Raw genomic sequence first — 18,419 nt, 5'->3', positions numbered from 1 at the left:
CCACAGTGTGCCCTCCTGGCTTCTCTGTCAAGGGTGTAAAGTACTCGAAGGTGGGCACCTGACCTTCTTTTCTTTTGCAGGACTGATCTGGGGAAAGAGCAGACACTCAGTGTAATCTTGCTATTTGAAAGGTCAAGTGTTATCATAGGAGGTTTCCTGACCCTCATCCACAGAGCTGATGTTTATTTTTCTTACCATCGCTCTTTCAAGAACCATTTTTGCCTCAAATCCTCCGGGAAGCCTGTCCCTGTCTCTCTGGCCTGGGGTGCTGCCACCTGCCCATGCCCCACACTCACCATCTGGACATTCTGACGTTACTTATGCTGCACTCAACTTAGCCCTTGGTCATCTCCTAGTTTATGTTGTTTTCAGTGCTTACACCTTATGCATGAGCCCCCTAAGGAGACTAGAGATCTTTTGTGGCTAGAGATTAGCTCCCTCTTATTTTCTCTGTAGATGTCCTCCCACCTCCACCCCCTCTCCAGCCGCCAGTAGAAAGCTTCACCTGGGGGGTATGCTTACGCCGCAGTCGCTGAAGTCAGGTGAATTTCCTAGCGCTGGAGTGAGACTTTTTCCAGGCCCTCATGCCAGTGTTTCATCTCCATTTCAGGTGCCGAACCCCTTTTCCACGACCTGGACAGTGACGACACCTCCCTCAGTAACCTGGGTGACTGTTTCCTAGCAACCTCAGAAGCCGGGCCCCTGCAGTCCAGAGTGGGAAACCCCATTGACCACCTGTACTCCATGCAGAATTCTTACTTCACCTCTTGAGTCTTCCCCCAGAGTTCTGTGGCTAGGCTCCCATATGGAACAACCACGTTATGTGCGGGGTCGGCTGGCTTTAGGATGGGGATGGCCAGGGAAGAGGTGGGTTGGGGAGGGAGTTTTGTTGGGGATGCTGTTGTGAAATGATATGGCGTAGCTCGGCATTTCCAAAGACTGAATACATTATGGATTGCATAGTTTAATGTTTCTAATAAGAGTCTTAGCGTTAGGTCTGAAGATGTGTTTATCATTAAGGACAGGGACTTTTAATATAGACATTCTCATGCAAACTAGATACCTAGAGACTAGAAAACAACTTCCCACCATTTTGGGGAAGCTCTTGTCAAGAGGTGCATATGTCTATCCATCCATACGCCCATAGACAGACAGACAGACAGATAGATAGATGTGTGCGTGAGTGTGTAACCTTTCATACTTTATCATCAAAGTTTATTCCTAATTATAACAGACACCAACTGTACAGCAAAAGTAACTTTATTTTCAGTGTGAACTATATTTAAGGAAATTCTTGATGCACTTAAGTTATAAAATGAGATAATTTACTTTTATAAACTTTAGTTTTAGTTTGAAGAGACTTGTCGGCAGGGCAGAGAGGGCTGCTCCACCAAGCCCCATAGCTTTGAGTGCTTGAGTGAATTCTGTTTTCAGAGAGTGTCGTTGAGGTCTGGAAGGCAACTCTGTATGGCTGACAGTGTTCTCTCTTGGATTTTTGCTCTCTTTAAGGTTGAATCACTGGGCTTGGGTGGGACAGAATAATTCCTAATGATGTTCCTGGAAAACGTAAAGCCTAGACTCTTTGGCTTTCTTTTAAATTCTGACTTGTGCTTATTGGACAGCGCTAGGAAGTCAATTCTGCTCTTGAACTTCAGCATCTGCAAGTGTGGGATGAGGCTGATAGTATGTACCTACCTCACTGGGGGACACAGAGGCTTAATTCACCCCCAGGACATGTGAGCAGAGCTGAGACTAATGTCTGATATTTGCTTAAAATATGACCAGACCAGTCACTTGGCAAAGGAGGACACCTGGGCTGCAGAGCAAGAGGACTCCTGTGCCCTGAGCACTGAGGGCAACTGCCTGTCATCGTCCCTTCTGCAAAGGCTGGGCTGAAGATACCAGCTCAGGGCGGCTCGAGGGGATGCCAGAGTCCTTCAATGGGGAGAAAGTTGCGGCTGAGGGGATGAGGGAGGGCAACGTGGTGTTCTATCCCAGGGGCTGGCAAACTACAGCCTGCAGGCCTGTATTTTATAGCCTGCCGGCTAAGACTGGTTTTTACAGTTTTAAAGGGTTGTAAAAAAAGAAAAGGAGGAGAATGTGTGACAAGTGTATATGGCCCAGAAAGCCTAAAATATTTACTATCTGTACTGTCTGGCTCTTTTCATAGAAAGTTTGCTGGCTCCTGTTCTAGAGGGTCTATTTGTGAACAACCTCCTGGAGCTCAAAGGGGCAGAGGGGGTCCTGAGGAAACCCAGGGCTCCTCCTTCCAACTCACTTTTCTGACCCTGAGCACAGAAGACCCAGCTGCCATTGTACGCAGGGACAATTCCACACCCTGTTCTCCAATTGTGGTGCTAGGATGGGATACTTCTGTGCAAGGAGGCCTCCTGAGAAACCAGAATGAGTTGATGGGGGAAGACAGAGGGTCAGCTTGGCTCCTCTTAGAGGGGCTGGGATAGGCTTGGCCTCACTCCTGGGGATGTTATCAGTCATCAGAGCCTTGGACACAGGGACTCGTCCCCATCACTGACTGCAAGGCCAGAGGGAGCACGCCCCCTTACAGTAGAGTCTATGTTGTGTGATTTTTGTGCTCTTGTTTATAATTTATGGAAACCACCAAGAAACCCAAACCAGTCTGGCGAGTGAAAATCATGCAGATGCTGCATGCCTCCTCAGGCTTCTGTGGTAAAAATCAGTTGGAGGATGTAGCAGGTACTATGTGAGTGAAAACGAATAGAGATCCTTATTCCACTCCCTAATGGCATACCAAGATGAAATTAAAAACCTCTTACAAATGACCTGTTGTTTATTCAGGGGCAAGGGTGGTGGGTAGAGAACCAGGGGACGTGGATGTTTTGCCCACAGAGGCATGGGGAGGGGCTTATGGTGAAGCTTTACATGGAGGGAAAGAGTAACTGTAAGAAAACGCAAGAAAGGGGTCTTCACCCTCCTGCCAAGATGGACTCAAAGACCTCAGTCCTTACAAGAACCCCTCCAGAAGGAGGCACTGGGAACATTCCACCCTCACCACCACGTTCACCCGAGGCAGAACCGTTTGCTATGTGCATCGTAAGAGCATTTGCTTGGAAATCAGAGCAGAGTCATGGAGCAAGAGGAAGATTCCTTATGCAGGCCTGAAGACAGATGCCCAGACAGGGTGGGGGCAGAGCAACAGACAGTGGCTCCCTTGGTAGACTCTCAACAATTTTAAATGTGACATATGGCTAGGTGATAGTTACAGCTATGAAGAAAAGAAGTAAGGAAACAGTATGGATGTAAGACCACAAGACATACTCAAAGGGTGGCATCAATTTTTGTCTTCTCTCACCCACCTGCAATGGTTCAGACCCTTCCACCCCCACCTCTGGCTCACCCACCCCATGTGAGAAGCTGGCTCTGCCTCTTGCTGAGGGCCTGGAAGCAGAGAGATGTGAGTTATAAGGCCAGACTGGCAGGAAGAGCCCACCAAGGAAGCCTGTATCTCAGACTGGCCTCCACTGGGCTAGCCCTGGTTCCATCTCCAGTTCCCAGAGAGAGTTTAGGCCTGAGACCCTTACCCCTCATGTTTGCCTAATTGACAATTGACTTATCCTTCAGACAGTTCTTATCCTTATCCTTTCACAATTGCCTAATTGGCTTATCCTTCCGAATCAGCCCAGACTTGGCCTTCTCTCAAAGAAGCCTGCAAAGCCAGGTTAGGTGCCTGTGTGGAGTAACTGGGCAAGGCGACCTGCTGCAACAACTCCCGCCCCCCACCCATTTTATAATAGCTCAAACACAAGATAAACTTATATTTTTGCTCACATAAAAAACCTGGGAGGGAGCTCAGGTTAGAAGGACACCTCTCTTCCACGCATAATGATGGCTCTGCTCATGGCTTCTAAGATTTCCCTGGGGATTGGCTGTTTCCATTCTTCTTTTCTCTTTTCCCCTTCCAGCTGAAAGTGGGCAAGTCTTGATCCAAATTCCAGCTCCTCCGCTCACTAGCTGTGTGGCCTTGGGCAAGTTCCTTCATTCTGCTGAGCCTCTGACGACTCATGCACAGTACGGGCATGGTGTTTGTCACTAGCTGCCACGGAGGGGTTATGAGGACAAGTGAGATAAGACGTACAAAGCACTCAGCCCCGCATTGGGCACATGGAAAGTGCCCGATGTGTGTGAGCTGCGGGGCCAGGGGCCAGACCCTGCTCTCGGGGTTTGGTCATTGATGAAAGGCTTACGGGAGCCTCAGACCATATTTGAGAAAAAAGAACACACCCTGGTTCACCTGAGATAGGCAGGCGCCTATCATGTCTCCCCATAACGTCTTTCAGTCTCACTGTAGATCTTATTTAGCCTCAGTTACAGTTGTGGGGAATGGTACGTTTTTGTTTTGTATTGTTTTTTAAAGGCATGCAGATAAAATTCCAATTCCAAAGACACATTAAGAACTCTGACCCCCAGTCAGGTCATCAGAGATTTCTCCAGCCATCTAGTCACTTTCCGGCTCACACAATAGGGCTGAGATGAGAGTGAGAGCCAGGATCCGTCGGCTGACTTTTCTGAATGGGAGAATTTTGAGTTGACCTAACGTAAATCAAAAATGGGAAGAAAGTGGAATTTGTCAATTCCAAACCCAAAGACAAAATAAGTTTGTTTTTAAGTGAACTGCAAGTAAAGTCAAAGTATTTTTCTCTTCTCCCCCTCTCCGATCCCCTCACATATAAATGCAAATATATTCAGTCCGTCCAAACTGGGCTGCAGACTGACATAATTTAAGCAGGATAAAAACCAAATTAATACCTTGTTTTCCTGAGCTCTTTTGTTTACCATGTTGCAACATTCTGTTCAATGACAAGAAAGGGAGACAACCTTTAGGGCTCAAAAGAAGGCCTTGAGATGTTTATGCTAAAAATATAGTCCCTCTAGACCTGAATGAGGTGGACAATTGGAGATTCCCTGCCTTGAAGTTTATGTCATATTTGAAGTTCCCTACATGCATAACCTTGAGCAAGGCTCTGAGCCTCCATTTCTTCATCTATAAAATGGGGCCAATAACACTTGCCTGTCTTACAGCTTGGTTGTGAGCATGAAAGGAAATAGTTAGGAAAGAACTTTGTAGACCATGAAGTGCTGTGCAAATAGGAGGGCTTCTTAGTATCTTGTCTCAGGAAGCACACACACACGCAGATGGGCCCCTTGGGGAGCACAGCATCCGTGTGAGCAGTGTCCTCCTTGGGTGGATGCCCACAGCAGGGAAGGGATGCCCCAGATCAGAGGGAGAATAATCGTTTCCTCTCTCAGCAGCTGTGGATTACTGCTGCCACTGCCTGATGGGCCTTCTCCCCTCCAGGGGAGCATTCTGGGGGAAAAAAAAAAAACAGCCTAGGGTGGCTCAGCCCCTAGTGGATGGTGCTAATCTGTCACTATTTTCATCTTCCCCTGCCACCCCCTGTGCCTAAGAAGGGAAAGGTTGAGCCTGCCCCTGATCTTTGGTGGGAGTGACCCACCCTAGATAATTGTGCCGCTGACCAATTTATCTGGTCCTTTTAGCAGCTTATTCATTCATTTAGTTCATTCATTTAATTCACTCAATAAGTATCTACTGCACACCTAGAATATGCCAGGCTCTGGGATGGGTCATAGAAATAGAGGTAAGCAGAAAGAGACATTGGCCCTGCCCTCATGGAGATTATAACTTAGTGGAGGAAATAGCCATTAACCAAAAATGCTAATAAATTTAACTTGCATTGTATTAAGAGCCACAAGAGGAAAGTCTTAGAGCTGTAAGAGAGAATGTAGGGAAGTATGACCTAGTCGGGAAAGTCAGAGAAGGGTTCTCTGAGCGAGTGATGATGGAGTGAGGACTTTATTCATGTCTCCTAGTGCCCTCCGCCATCAAGTATAATTCTATTTCTCCTTTCTACAAGGCCCTGTTCTAACTGCCATGGGTAGAAAGAATCTGATAAGCTAATGCCCTCCAAGGTGTTCACTGATAAGGTCTAAAGAAGTTGCTTATAGAGTCTTATAGTACAAAATGCCTTCACAATCAAAGGAATGGGACACTGTCACTCAATCAACACATGTTTATTAAGCCCCATGGTGGATATTTGCTGTTTTCTGGCCTCTCGGCCTCCATTCAGTCTATTTCTGATAACATCACCTTGATTTTCTGAGGGACTTGACCTTCCTCCATCATGTGTAGATTTGTGGGACTGTAAATCAAGGTGACTGGGCTGCTGTAACCAAGGAGCAGGCGCATGTAACCAAAGCTAGGCCAACAACCCTCTCCCAGGACTTGAATCTGAGGGAGTGGCATAAGGTGGGAAACTTGTTTGGAGTTGCTTCATTTCTGTAGGTGCACCTGACGAGATGGCTAAACAGTTCCTGTCGCCAGGCCCCCAGAGCTGCTCTGCTCCCTATTTGTTGCCAAGACTGGTCTCCCAGTACCCTGTGATTCCATGAGCAATCTTCTCTGCTATTCCAATAAAGACACTTTTGGGCTCAAATGAGTTTGTTTCAGTTGCTTGCAGTCAAAAAACCCTGACAGAAGTTACATACTACAATTTTTGTGTTGTTTTACATTGTACACAGAGTGTGTGTGTGAGTGTGTGTGTGTGTGTGTGTGTGTGTGTGTGTGTGTTAGGTCCTTGCTATGACCCTCTGGATTACATTGGGCAGGTATTACTTCCTTCATTTTATAGATGAGAAACCTATAACTCAGAGAAACTAAGCCTAAGTTTGCAGAGCTAGTTAGGGTCAGAGTTGAGTTTCTAATTCATTTCTCCTGAGTCTTGGTCTTCTGCTTGTTCCCCAGCTCTGACTTCTAAGTGGCAAGGTCGGTAGCAGTCTTAGGAGCACATGCATGCCCAGGTAGTGTGAGAGGTACAAGGAAGTCATGATACCTCTCCTGCCTACAAGGAGCTTACAGTCTAGTTGAAAGTAAAAGATGTGCACATGAACTCAACATGTATAACCACATGTGACAAATGTCAGACTGCTGGCATAATGTGTACCATGGGCATGCAGAAAAGACAGAGGTTATTGGGAAAAGGGAAGGGAAGAAGAGGCTTTACTAAGAAGGTGAGGTTAGAACTGAGCCTTTGAAGATGGGTAGAATGTTCATAGATTGAGAGTAGAAGGGAGGGCATTTTAAACAAAAGGACCAAAGTGGGTAAAAGTACAGAGGGAAGGATGCAAGGCATGTTCAAATACCATTCTGGATGGAGTGGAGGGTTGACTAATGGTGGAATTTGAGGCATTGAGTGAGGTTGATGGTGAAGGTCTTGGTGATAGGAGCTTGTTGCCAATAATTCATTAATACCGATCAAAGACACCCTATTTCAAAGTTTAACTGAGGCTGCTAGTCATGTGCCGTAATTTATTCTCTCCTAAAATAAACCCTCCATTTTTTTAAGCTGGTACAAATTTCCTTGGAATAAAACCTACATTTCCCAAACTCCAGTGCAACTAAGTGTGTTCATTTGACTAAGTTCTGACCAGTGAGATAACCATAAGTCTCATATGGCATCTTTGAGGTACCTTCCTTAAAAGACAAGTAGCATGTGCCCTTTCACTCTCTATGTCACTTTCTTCTTCCTGGCTGTAATACAGTTGTGATGGCTGGAGCTGGAGCAACTATCTTAGGTCATGAGATAAACTTGTGAATGGAGGCTGCACGTGGTGAAACAAGGTGGAAGGAGTCTGGATTCCAGAGGACTTCTGGGAGCCAAGCTGCCATTCTGGCCCTGAACTATCTAGGTCCTGATTTATATATGAGGAAGAAATAAACTTCTTTCTTTTTTTAAGTTACTGTTGTTTTGTGGTTTTTTTGACTCACCTCAAAATCTAATCCTAAGTGGTACACAAAGCCAAACCCAGTTAGGATGAAATCTAAGCCCATTTTCTTCCCCTGATGCTACTAAGATAAAGAATGAAAGGTCCAGACAATATATTCCTAGGTCACGGGAGTCAACTGAGGCAAGGCGGATAGAGGGTGCAATGATTATCTTGTGACTTTAGACTTTATATGATCCGAAAGGCACAGGCGTTAGAGCTGAGTCCTCTTATCCCTTTAAGGACAGGAAGTGGCTTGTTTATTCACCCACCTCATCTCAACCAACTTCTCCAATTATCCCTGTATATATTTGGGCATGTACAACCAATGTGGAATTTGATCAGATTACCCAGCCTCCTGAAGGAGAAGGAAGAGGCAATTCTGTACAGTCTCATACAGATCCATTATTCCATACATACTGGGTACATAGTATAGACACACACATGTATTTACATTATTTCCATACACAAATGTATGTACATAGTATGTATGCACATATACACACATGATTCACATACAGATATGTGTGTGCCTAGTATGTATACAAAAATACACCTGCACGCATATTTATGAGGAGGTTTGGCCAGAAGTCACACTCCTATGGCTGACCAGGTATCTTCTCTTAATCCTAGCTCTAAGCTATCATTTGGACAAAGCCTGAGAACAGTTATGTGTGTGTGTTGGGATATGGGAGTTAAAGAGAATCAGAATGCTCTTTTCCTTTCCTAGGATACAAAAAATGCTTCTTCCAACCATCTGCTGTTATTTGGGGGAGAAAGCAGAAATCGGGAGGTTGAAGCATTACTCTAAAGGAGTTTGCTCTCCTCTGAAGTAGGAAAAATGACATAAAGACACCAAAAGCATCAGGCCTGTCCCATTCTACCTTGAACAGAGAGGCCTGAGAGGAGGACCAGTTTACTAGTATTAGGAGAGGATTAAGATGTTTGGGAGGCCAAGCGGAATTGATATATCACAAATCATACATTATGCCAATCACAAGCTGTGGATTGATTTTAGAGAAGAATCTTCATTCCCTGGTATTGTGTTTCTGTGAGGAGAATTCCACTACAGAAACACTCCTGGCCTCTCCTCACTCCTAACTTGCTTCTCCTCAAAAGGAGGAGGAGAATGTATGTGGTTGATGGTTTGGGAAAAGGGGCTGAGAATGCTTGGCTCAGCTCTGCTTGGTCTTTGGTGTCTCTCTGTGGTCTGGACTCAGTATGAGGTGTCCTTGGTTTATCTGTGTGAAAGGTAACTGGGACGGAAATGCAGTTTTGGGGGACAGTTTGATTCAAGGGGATTATAGTTAGGGATCCTCTGACTGTGGCTACAAATCTAAGCTTCACCCTTTAATTAGATTTACCGATAAAGCTGATTTTTAAAAAGATCTCCATTTGGCTGATTCCTGTGTAATATTTGCCATTTAGTCACAAACTTGGGAAGCAAAGACAGTGATGTTATTTATTATTCCTCTAAAACTCAAACAATTAAATACCCTTTAGGCATACCACAAAAAGTTCAGCGGTTGCGTGGTGAATCTAAAGAAATTGTTTATTCACTTGTCTACTCAACATTTAAGACAAACTTTTTAAGGACTATCTCTATACCAGTCACTAGACTAGGGTAGTGAATATGAATTTAGGTTTGAAAACTCAACTTTGTAAGAAATGCATCTCTCTTTGTTTTCTATATGGCAACCTAAAGTCTAATTTCCATCCCTTTCCCACTGGGCTGGGTTTCCCTCTCCAATCGCATGCCCCTGTTACAGTCTTTGGTCTTGGGCAGGGCCACAGTGGCCGAGGAGTTAGAGGAAGGGGCCCATCTCATGTTGGCCCTCTGCCATCACCCAAAGGTGCCCATCACCATAGTCAACAGCATCAACATCTTTCTTCATAGCTATCATGGGCCTGACACCCCTTGCAGTGATTTCTCTTGGATCTTCTGATAGCATTACTAGGAAGCCTGCAGTCTCCCACCTTTCTCCTTCTCCTACCCAAGCCAGGAATCTCTTTTTAATATGGGAAAAGCTTTATTCATCCTGTTTCTGATCAAGACATCTTGTCTATATCCTGAATCTTTTCTTTCGCCTTTGTTTAATTCTTTCATGATAAAATAAAATATTTTAGAGATGTATGTTTTCCTGCCACACTAAGTTCTGGAAATAATCTTTCCTCCCAGAGCATAATTCTAGCTGGTAAGAAAAGGTTTGTAAATAGGCCATTATGATATAATTGGGCTTTTAACAAAGGTGTATGCAGAGTTCTATACAGGCAAAGTGAAGAAGGAGAGTTAGGAATGACATCATGGCGGAGGTGTTATTTAATCTGGGCCTTCAAAGATGAAGAGAAAGCCAGGAATATAGGGTGGGGAAGAACAATCCAGAAAGAAGAAATCTTTAGATCATGAGCAGAAGACACTGTTTAGGGGGAAGACAATCTTGGGGCTGAAACACGGAGGCGTGGGGAAGTGAGGATGGGGAATGGCTGATGCAAGGCTGTGGAATTCAATTAGGGCTGTATTGCCTGGGAAGGACCTGAGATGTCTCCTTAACAGATTGGACTTATCCGCCGGGCATCAGAAATTATTCAATTCCACAAACCTTTCCTGAACAACTATTAGAGGCACTATTGTGGGATACCATAAAGATAAAGACACAACTTCTATCCTTATAAAGCTAAGGGTTAGTAAGGAGATAAGGCATATTATTAAATATTTTTAGTATACATATTTAACAAAATATATGACAATTTGTTTAACAATCTATATAAGACAAATAAATATACACAATACAATCAGCAGTATATCAGACACCTAAGTACAGATCCCAAGTCAGGACTCTAACGTGTCAGCCAGTCGGGTCCTACAGCCCCAACATCAGAGGTTTGAAAGCCCTAGGGTTATGGATTAAACTTTTCATTTTTCATTCAGACATTGACCCATGGAGAAACTGACACAGCTTAGACAGATATGACTGCAGCTCTTCTTCTTATACTGAGTTGGGGACACCAGCATGGAAGGAACACAAGGTTTGGAGTCAGACATGCTCGCGTTATCATCCTGCCACTTACAGCCACGTGTTTCCCCCCCTCAAATCTCTGTTTCTTTATCAGTAAATGAGGATAAAGACCCCTATTTGCCAAATTGGTATGAGGAGTACAAGTGCAAGATCAGTATTAGCATGGAATATGGTGGCAATTATTGAGTCATTCCTGGGTGCAAAGTAATGGCCTAGTGTAGGAATGGGAATGGGGAGAAAGGGGGAATAATTTGAGGAATGATTTGGTGACAAAAGTCACAGGATTTGATGACTGATCAGACAAGGGAAGAGGAGAGAGGTGAGTTAAAGACATTTTGAGCCTGAGTAATTGAGAACACAGTGAAGCCTTTAAAAATAGGGAACATGGAGTACATCCTGCCAAATCCTGTCCTCCTTTGTCCGGGAAGATTGCCTTTGATAAATACAAACACAGAACACGGAAGTGGGTTTGAACCAGCCATTCTGGAGGTCAGGCATGTGTCTGGGATTCAGGTTGGCCCAGTGAGCAACTCAGAGGGAGTTTTTTGAGGGAGACTGCTCCATGCCTGCCATTATTCCAGGGAGGCTGATGAGCACTCTGACATAGCAGGAAGCTGAGGGGAGGGGAGAAGGGGGTGGCACGGACTCAGAGATGAGAGGTCTTTTTTGGGGAGCTTCACAGTGAAAATGAAGGTTTCCTCAGGTGCAGGAGGGTGAAGAGAGGAGAAAGGATGGATTTGGGATTGACCTTCTTCTAGGGATTGGAACATTCCATCAACAACCCCTCCTTTGTTCTCAGATCTTGCCTGATGGCCAGCCTGAGATTTGCTGGGAGATTACCTTTCAGGTGGGAGTTCCACATGATGTTATCAGGAAAGGGCAAGAGCCTGCTCTGAGTGATCTTATGTTAATTACCTCACCTTGCAAAGGCAGGCAGAGACCATGGCTTGGGGTTAAATGGAGGGTTTTCTGGCCAAGTGAACAGTCAGTGTGGGGCAAAGAAATGACTCGAACCAGAACCCCCGGTAACCTGAGCATCAGACGGTGAACTGAGACTGTTGTGTAGATCTTCGGTATCCAATGGGGATATAATATGAGCCACTGGTGTAATCTGAAGTTCTCCATTAGCCAAGTTAAAAAAAAAAGCAATAGGTGATATTAATTTTAACAATATATTTTATTAAGTCCAGTATATCCCTAATGCTATTTTCAACATGTCCCACTAGGCACATTTCAAGTGCTCAAAAGCCCCATGTGGGTAGTGTCTACCATATTGGACAGCACACAGCTAGACCTTTTGGAACCAAAAAAACCCTTTCAAACACGGAATGAATGGCAAAAAGGAAGCTGTCATAGTTCTAGCTTGGAATCTCTGAATGGGTGGCTCCATTGCAACTGATATATTAGCATTTACCTGCATTTTACTGGCCAAGGGAACCCTAAGTTGAGTTCTCTAGCTTTCTTGCATCATCTCTTTCTTTCCTTCTTTCTACCTCCTTTTACCCTAATACCAGCCAGAAAGAGAATACTAAAAGGGTGAGAGAACAAGGACTTGGTCAAGTTTGTGCATCATTATTCAAGAGGAATCATGAATCTGGGTAAATCTGACCATCAGCCTGCATAAAATATTTCCTACATTTCATTACCTAGGGTAGCTGACTCTACTTTTTGAATTCCCTGGATAATTGCTTGCTCCTTGGCCTATTTATACTCCAGGATTAGGCTACATTTGGATGCACCTGACCGTTTTATGTGAATTGCCCGTAACTATGGAAGGCAGATTAAGCTCAGACACAAACATGACTAGTTATTTTCTGCTAGACATACCTCCCCACGTGCACCTCTTACCCCCAGTTCCTAGCACAGTGTCTGCCATATAACAGATATTTGAAAAATATTTGCTGAATTAAAGGAAATGTCTAAGAGGTAAACACCTGGCCTTTGCCACTGTAAAGAGGGAGAAACAGACATATTTCATTCAGACATAGAGCCAGCAGGGTGGCCTGGTCAGTTGCTGGGAGAGATCAGTATCACTGGACCAGCTGTTCATTTATTCCTTCAACAAACATACTGTATGCCTGGCATTACATCCTGTGCCAGGGTAGAATGATGAATCAGACAAGCCACTGCCCTTGTTTGAGAGAGAAGCAAGTACAATAATTGCACTATTATTAGTATTATTAGTATATAGTATTATAATTAGTCACTACATGGCACACATCAAATATGAACTTGTACCAGGTGGCATGGGACTATAGGAGAGGATAAACTTAAGTTGGCTTGAGGAGTCAAAGAATGCTTCACAGAGCAACGCCTTGAGAGGTGAGAGGGAGCTGGCCTGGAGACAAGGAAAGGAAGGGTGTTCTAGACTTGAGCATTAGCATGATCAGAGACAGGAGAGGGTTCAGGAAAGTTGAGAGACTGTAGGAAGACAGCAGTTAGTCTGGCGTGGCTAGGCCAGTGGCTCTCCGACCTTTTATTCTCAGAGCCCGTTTATGCTTTCAAAAATTATCGAGGACTCCAAAGAGCTCTTGTTTATGTGAGCCATGTCTATTGGGTTTAACCATATAAGAAATTTGAACTAAGAAAAGTTAAAAGTATTTACTTATTACCTCATTTAAAATAACAATAATAAACTCAGTATGAAAAGGGAGGAAAAAGTGGCTTAATGGTGGAGAAACCTGACAAACATTCTCTCAGCCACGTGGCTGAGGTCAACATCAACAGTCATTCATCAGGTTGATAGTATGCACCTTTGATATGTTGTGAAGGAAACAGCACTTTACTTCTGTGGTCTTTAATCCCAAAACCATAACCCCAGTCTAATCACGAGAGAAATATCAGACAAATTCTACTTGAGGAACCCTTTACAAAATACCTGACCAATAATCCTCAAAACTCTCACGGTCATCAAAAACAAGGAAAGTCTGAGAAACTAAATCAGAATAAAGTATGGACCTCAGTTGATAATAATGTATCAATATTGATTAATTAATCATAACACATGTTCAATGCTGGTACAAGACACTAACGATAGCGGAAACCAGGCATGGGTTATACGGGAACTCTCTCAACTATCTTCAGAATTTTTCTTTAAAACTGTTGTAAAAACCAAAGTTTCAAGCCAGCCCTGATGGCCTAGTGGTCAAAGTTTGGCTCTCATCACTTCAGCAGCACGGGTTCACTTCCTGGTTACAGAACCACACCACCTGTCTGTCAGTTGCCACACTATGGCAGTGGCTCATATAGAAGAACTAGAACAACTTACAACTAGGATATACAACCATGCACCAGGGCTTTGGGGAGGCAAAAAAGAGGAAGATTGGCAACAGATGTTAGCTCAGGGCCAATCTTCCTCTGTAAACAAAACAAAACAAAACAAACAAAACCTGGTTTCTTTTCGAAAAATCCACTGGTCAGTCTTGCACTTTGAATAATTCTTTTAATCCATGTTTGATTTTGTAACATCCTTCAGTGGTCTGTGGGAAAATATTGATTCTCTGAGCTAGGCAGCTCCTCCCAATGTTGACACATTTCTTTATACCATATTTAAAGAAATCACATTTGTTAATATCACCATTGATCTCATCAGAAAAGTCTTTAGGTATCGGGGAGCTGTGAAGCTCACAGGCACATATGAGTTTTCAAAAGTCATTTTCTTTTAAACACTTGAATTTGATCATTGGCAACAAAAACTGTCAGTTTTTTCCCCTTGAAGTGACAGGTTCACTTTGCTCCTTTTTGAGAAAATGTCTAACAAATATGTAAATCTGCATAACCATAGTTTGTCAGTCATTTTTCCACATAAAAAATGGTACTCTGTGGGGCTGGCCTGGTGGGCATAGTGGTTAAGTTCGTGTACTCCACTTTGCTGGTCTGGGGTTCGTGATTTGCATCCCAGGCATGGACCTACCACCGCTCATCAAGCCATGCTGTGGCATCATCCCACACACAAAATAGAGGAAGATTGGCACAGATGTTAGCTCAGCACCAATCTTCCTCACCAAAAAAACAAACAAAAAAAAAGTGGTATTCTGTGAACAGAGCAGCTGGTTCAGCTCACAACTTGAACAACCACATCAGTGCTTTGTAGGGACACAACCATCGGACTTCAGTGCCTTGTTCATGCTTCGCATAGCATCACACCAAGTAGTAAAAAGATGTGTACTCAGGGGCTGGGATTCAATAAAAGTAATTATTTTTACTGGTTCACCTTTTACATTCTTAAGAGAGAGCGGGTTTTTTTTTTTGTTTGTTTTTTAACAGGAGTGTGGAAGTGAAGAATGGGATGAGTACTAGTACAGTTTGGGGCTACTAGCTTGATTCGTGCTAGGGCTCCAGCAGTTTCACCAGCCATTGCTTGGAAGAGCATTAAGCAGAGTGGTGCCAGGATATGTTTGATACCAGATCCCTCTGGCAGCAGTGGGGAGGACGGATTAGAGGGAAACAGACACGAGACAGAGAGATGGGTTGCCCCATCGACTGTCACACGCTCTGCTCTGACCTTCCCTGGGCTTGCTCTCTGGCCAGGTGGACCTGCCAGCCCATGGGCGGTGTCTGCCTGTGTGCCACTCTGGCTACTTTATCAAGGGACACATGGGTCAGTCAAGGCAAAGAGTGGGTTCTTGTTCCGGGAGCCTCTAACTAAAAGCCTGGTGTGCCTTTCCTCAGACGGCATGCTTCTAGGGCCGTGGGGCGTCAGTCACTGTGTTGAAGGAAGCTCTGTCTGCCTTCTCTGAGCCCTGCCCCTGCATCCATAACAACAGTTTTTTCCTCCATTGTCCACTGCAAGGGGGAAAGGCTCCTCTTTTCCTGTGTGCAGCCCGAAGCCTGAGTGATCTTTTTTTTTTTTTAAAGATTTTATTTTTTTCTTTTTCTCCCCAAAGCCCCCCGGGTACATAGTTGTATATTCTTAGTTGTGGGTCCTTCTAGTTGTGGCATGTGTGATGCTGCCTCAGCGTGGCTCAGTGAGCAGTGCCATGTCAGTGACCAGGATTCGAACCAACGAAACACTGGGCTGCCTGCAGCGAAGTGCACGAACTTAACTGCTCGGCCACGGGGCCAGCCCCTGAGTGATCTTTCTGAAGGCAAATTTGACACCATCACTGCCAGCTTTCAACATCTACAGCCTGGTCTCCTCCCACTTCCCCTTGCACTCCAAGTTCTAGTCCCCGGAACACCACTTCATCCAGCCTGCCACACTCTCCTGACTCCAGATCTTTGCACACCTTATTCATCTTACAACCTCCCCCCTCACTGCCTGCCAACACACACCTGGCTAACTTACTTATCCTTCAGGTTTCACATTAGATATGGCACCCTCCAGGAAGTCTGCTGACCCCTCCTGCCACATCCACAGCCTCTATCCTTCTTATGGGCTCTCAGAGCTCCCACTGGACTGTATCACTGACTGTAGGGGGATGGGACCTATCTGTCTTCTTCCTTTTGTATGCCCAGCTCCTAGCTGGTGCCAGGCACTTACAGGTGCTAATATCTGCCCATATCAGGGGGCTTGGCCTGCCTCTTTGCTGGCACTGCCTTGCCTTTGGCTCCTTAAGAGCTCAGGGCCTGATGCCCTGTGGTCTCAGGTCAGAAAACCAACCACAGAAACAGACAGCTGTTCTCAGTGGGCAGAAGAGCAGCATGGTGAGGAGAATGGGTTCTGGAGTCAGACACCCTGAGTTCATAAGACTAAACTGGTATCTTACTATCCACGTGACCTTGTGAAATTCCCTCAATAGAATGGGGATAATAGCAGTACCTACAACTAAGGTGGTTGTAAGAATTAAAGGACACCATGTGTATAAAGCACCTGGCCCACAATGATCATCCAACAAAATGTGGCTCTTACCATTTGATTATTATTTCTATTATCTCTCTCCGCTGTCTCTCTTTGACCCTTCAGTGTTAAGGGGTCTATATCCCACATTCCTGGGGACTTTTAGCTACAGCTGTGGTTGTGGCTGCCCCCCACCCTGCAACCCATGTCCCACTGATTCTAGAAGCCTCTCAGCCATGTCCCAACTCCCGGCCTTTTGGTCTGAAGCACATGTGCTGACCTGGGAGAGGTGCTGGCTGGAGGAGGGGACTGGTGGTGGGGCTGGTATCCCAGCAGTGTCTCTGCCCAGGAGCTGGTCTCAGGCAGACCGCCTAGGGCCACGCGGGCTCCTCCTGCAGGTGTGGCCTGTGAAGGGCTGCCCCAGTTCTTCTGACATGGGCTCTGCTATATGAACGGGAAGACTGGAGCCACATGGATGATTCTTCCTATCCCTGTGTTCCTAGTGGCTCACCTGTCGGCTGACTGCAGCTAAGCCCGGGTTGGATGACATTCTTAAACTTCCAACCTTTTAGACTCAGGGTGGGAGTAGCGGGGGAGGGAAGAGTCAGTGAGTGGCACAGGTGACGGCCTTTCTCCTAAAGTAGATAATGGGTTTGGATTCCAACCCACACCCCAGTCCCTAGAGCCCTCTCAATTTCTTGACCTGGACCCATTCCTGACCTGGCTCTGCCCCCTGGGGTGAGCAGGTATCTTTACCCATCGCAGTCTTCATTCACACTCATTCAGCAATACAGGACCTGCCTGCTCCCGTGAGGCAGGTGAAGCTTATTGTCAACACCCTTTCTGTATCCTTATCTTTGATTGCAGGAGAAAGACTTTGTCTGCCACTCAAGGGGTTCAGATAGCAGCCAGCAGGAGAGGGAGGGGTTATAGCCCTAGGGGCCTCCTGAGGCAAATGATCCAGAAAGATGTTTACAGGAGGTCTAAGACCTTGGGGCCAAAGCGGTCCAGGGTCCAACTAGTATTTGCATAAAGCTTGGATCCGTGACCAGGAGCTTTCTAAGCATTGTTGCACTTGATCCTCATGGCTACCCCACCACCCCATGATAGGGCCTCTTCCCCTTTAAATGGGAGAAAACAGATTCCCAGAGCTTAATTGACTTGCCTAAACTTTTAAAGTTTGGAACCTGGACTCAGGCTCAGGACTTGCATCTCCACAGACTACAGAATAGAGATTTAATGTCCCAAATATGCAAACACTTAGGACACAATCTGCTCTTTCAGTCTTTCCTTCCTTCCTCCTATCCCTTCTTCCAACTTTCCTTCCCATGTCGCTTTCTTCCTTCCATCAAATATTTAATGAGTATATGCTAAGTGCCAGGCATTGTAGGTGCTGAGAATATATTGGGAGAAGAAAACCATCCCTCTCCTGGAGTTCACCCTGCAGAAGTTCTTCGTGTTGGTGGCGAACCTCTTGAGAATTCCATGTGGGAGAGTAAAATTATTTTCCAACGTAGTCATCCATGGCACGTACATTTTACAATTTACACTTCTGTTATTCAGAGTGCTAATTTTGTTTTTACAATTGGCTAATAGTAGTGAAAAGTTCTCTTGCTTCGATGTTAATTTGCGTTCCTCTGATTACTAGTGTGCTTAAGTATAATTTTCATATGTGTGTCAGCCATTCCTGTTTCTTCCGTGGAGTGCCTGGGCAAGTTTTCGATCCATGTTTTGTACTGTTTCCTACTGATATGTAGAACACCGTTACTAATCTGGATACAATACTTTATATGTGTTACAAATAT

The 18,419-nt window shown here is 45.0% G+C and overlaps 1 protein-coding gene across 1 annotated transcript in view; it reads left to right on the top strand.

Annotated features, from left to right (window-relative positions):
* Positions 1–796, top strand: part of LMX1A (LIM homeobox transcription factor 1 alpha) — a 151,016-nt gene extending 150,220 nt beyond the window's left edge. Inside the window, exon 8 of the mRNA XM_046684130.1 lies at positions 611–796. Coding sequence (XP_046540086.1) covers positions 611–771 — 161 coding nt within the window. The 3' untranslated portion in view covers positions 772–796. The remainder of the gene's footprint in view (positions 1–610) is intronic.
* Positions 797–18,419: the final 17,623 nt, after the last annotated feature.

This window comes from Equus quagga, chromosome 13, assembly GCF_021613505.1.
Source record: "Equus quagga isolate Etosha38 chromosome 13, UCLA_HA_Equagga_1.0, whole genome shotgun sequence".
Classification (NCBI taxonomy): Eukaryota; Metazoa; Chordata; class Mammalia; order Perissodactyla; family Equidae; genus Equus; species Equus quagga.
This window is presented reverse-complemented; position numbering and strand designations above follow the sequence as displayed.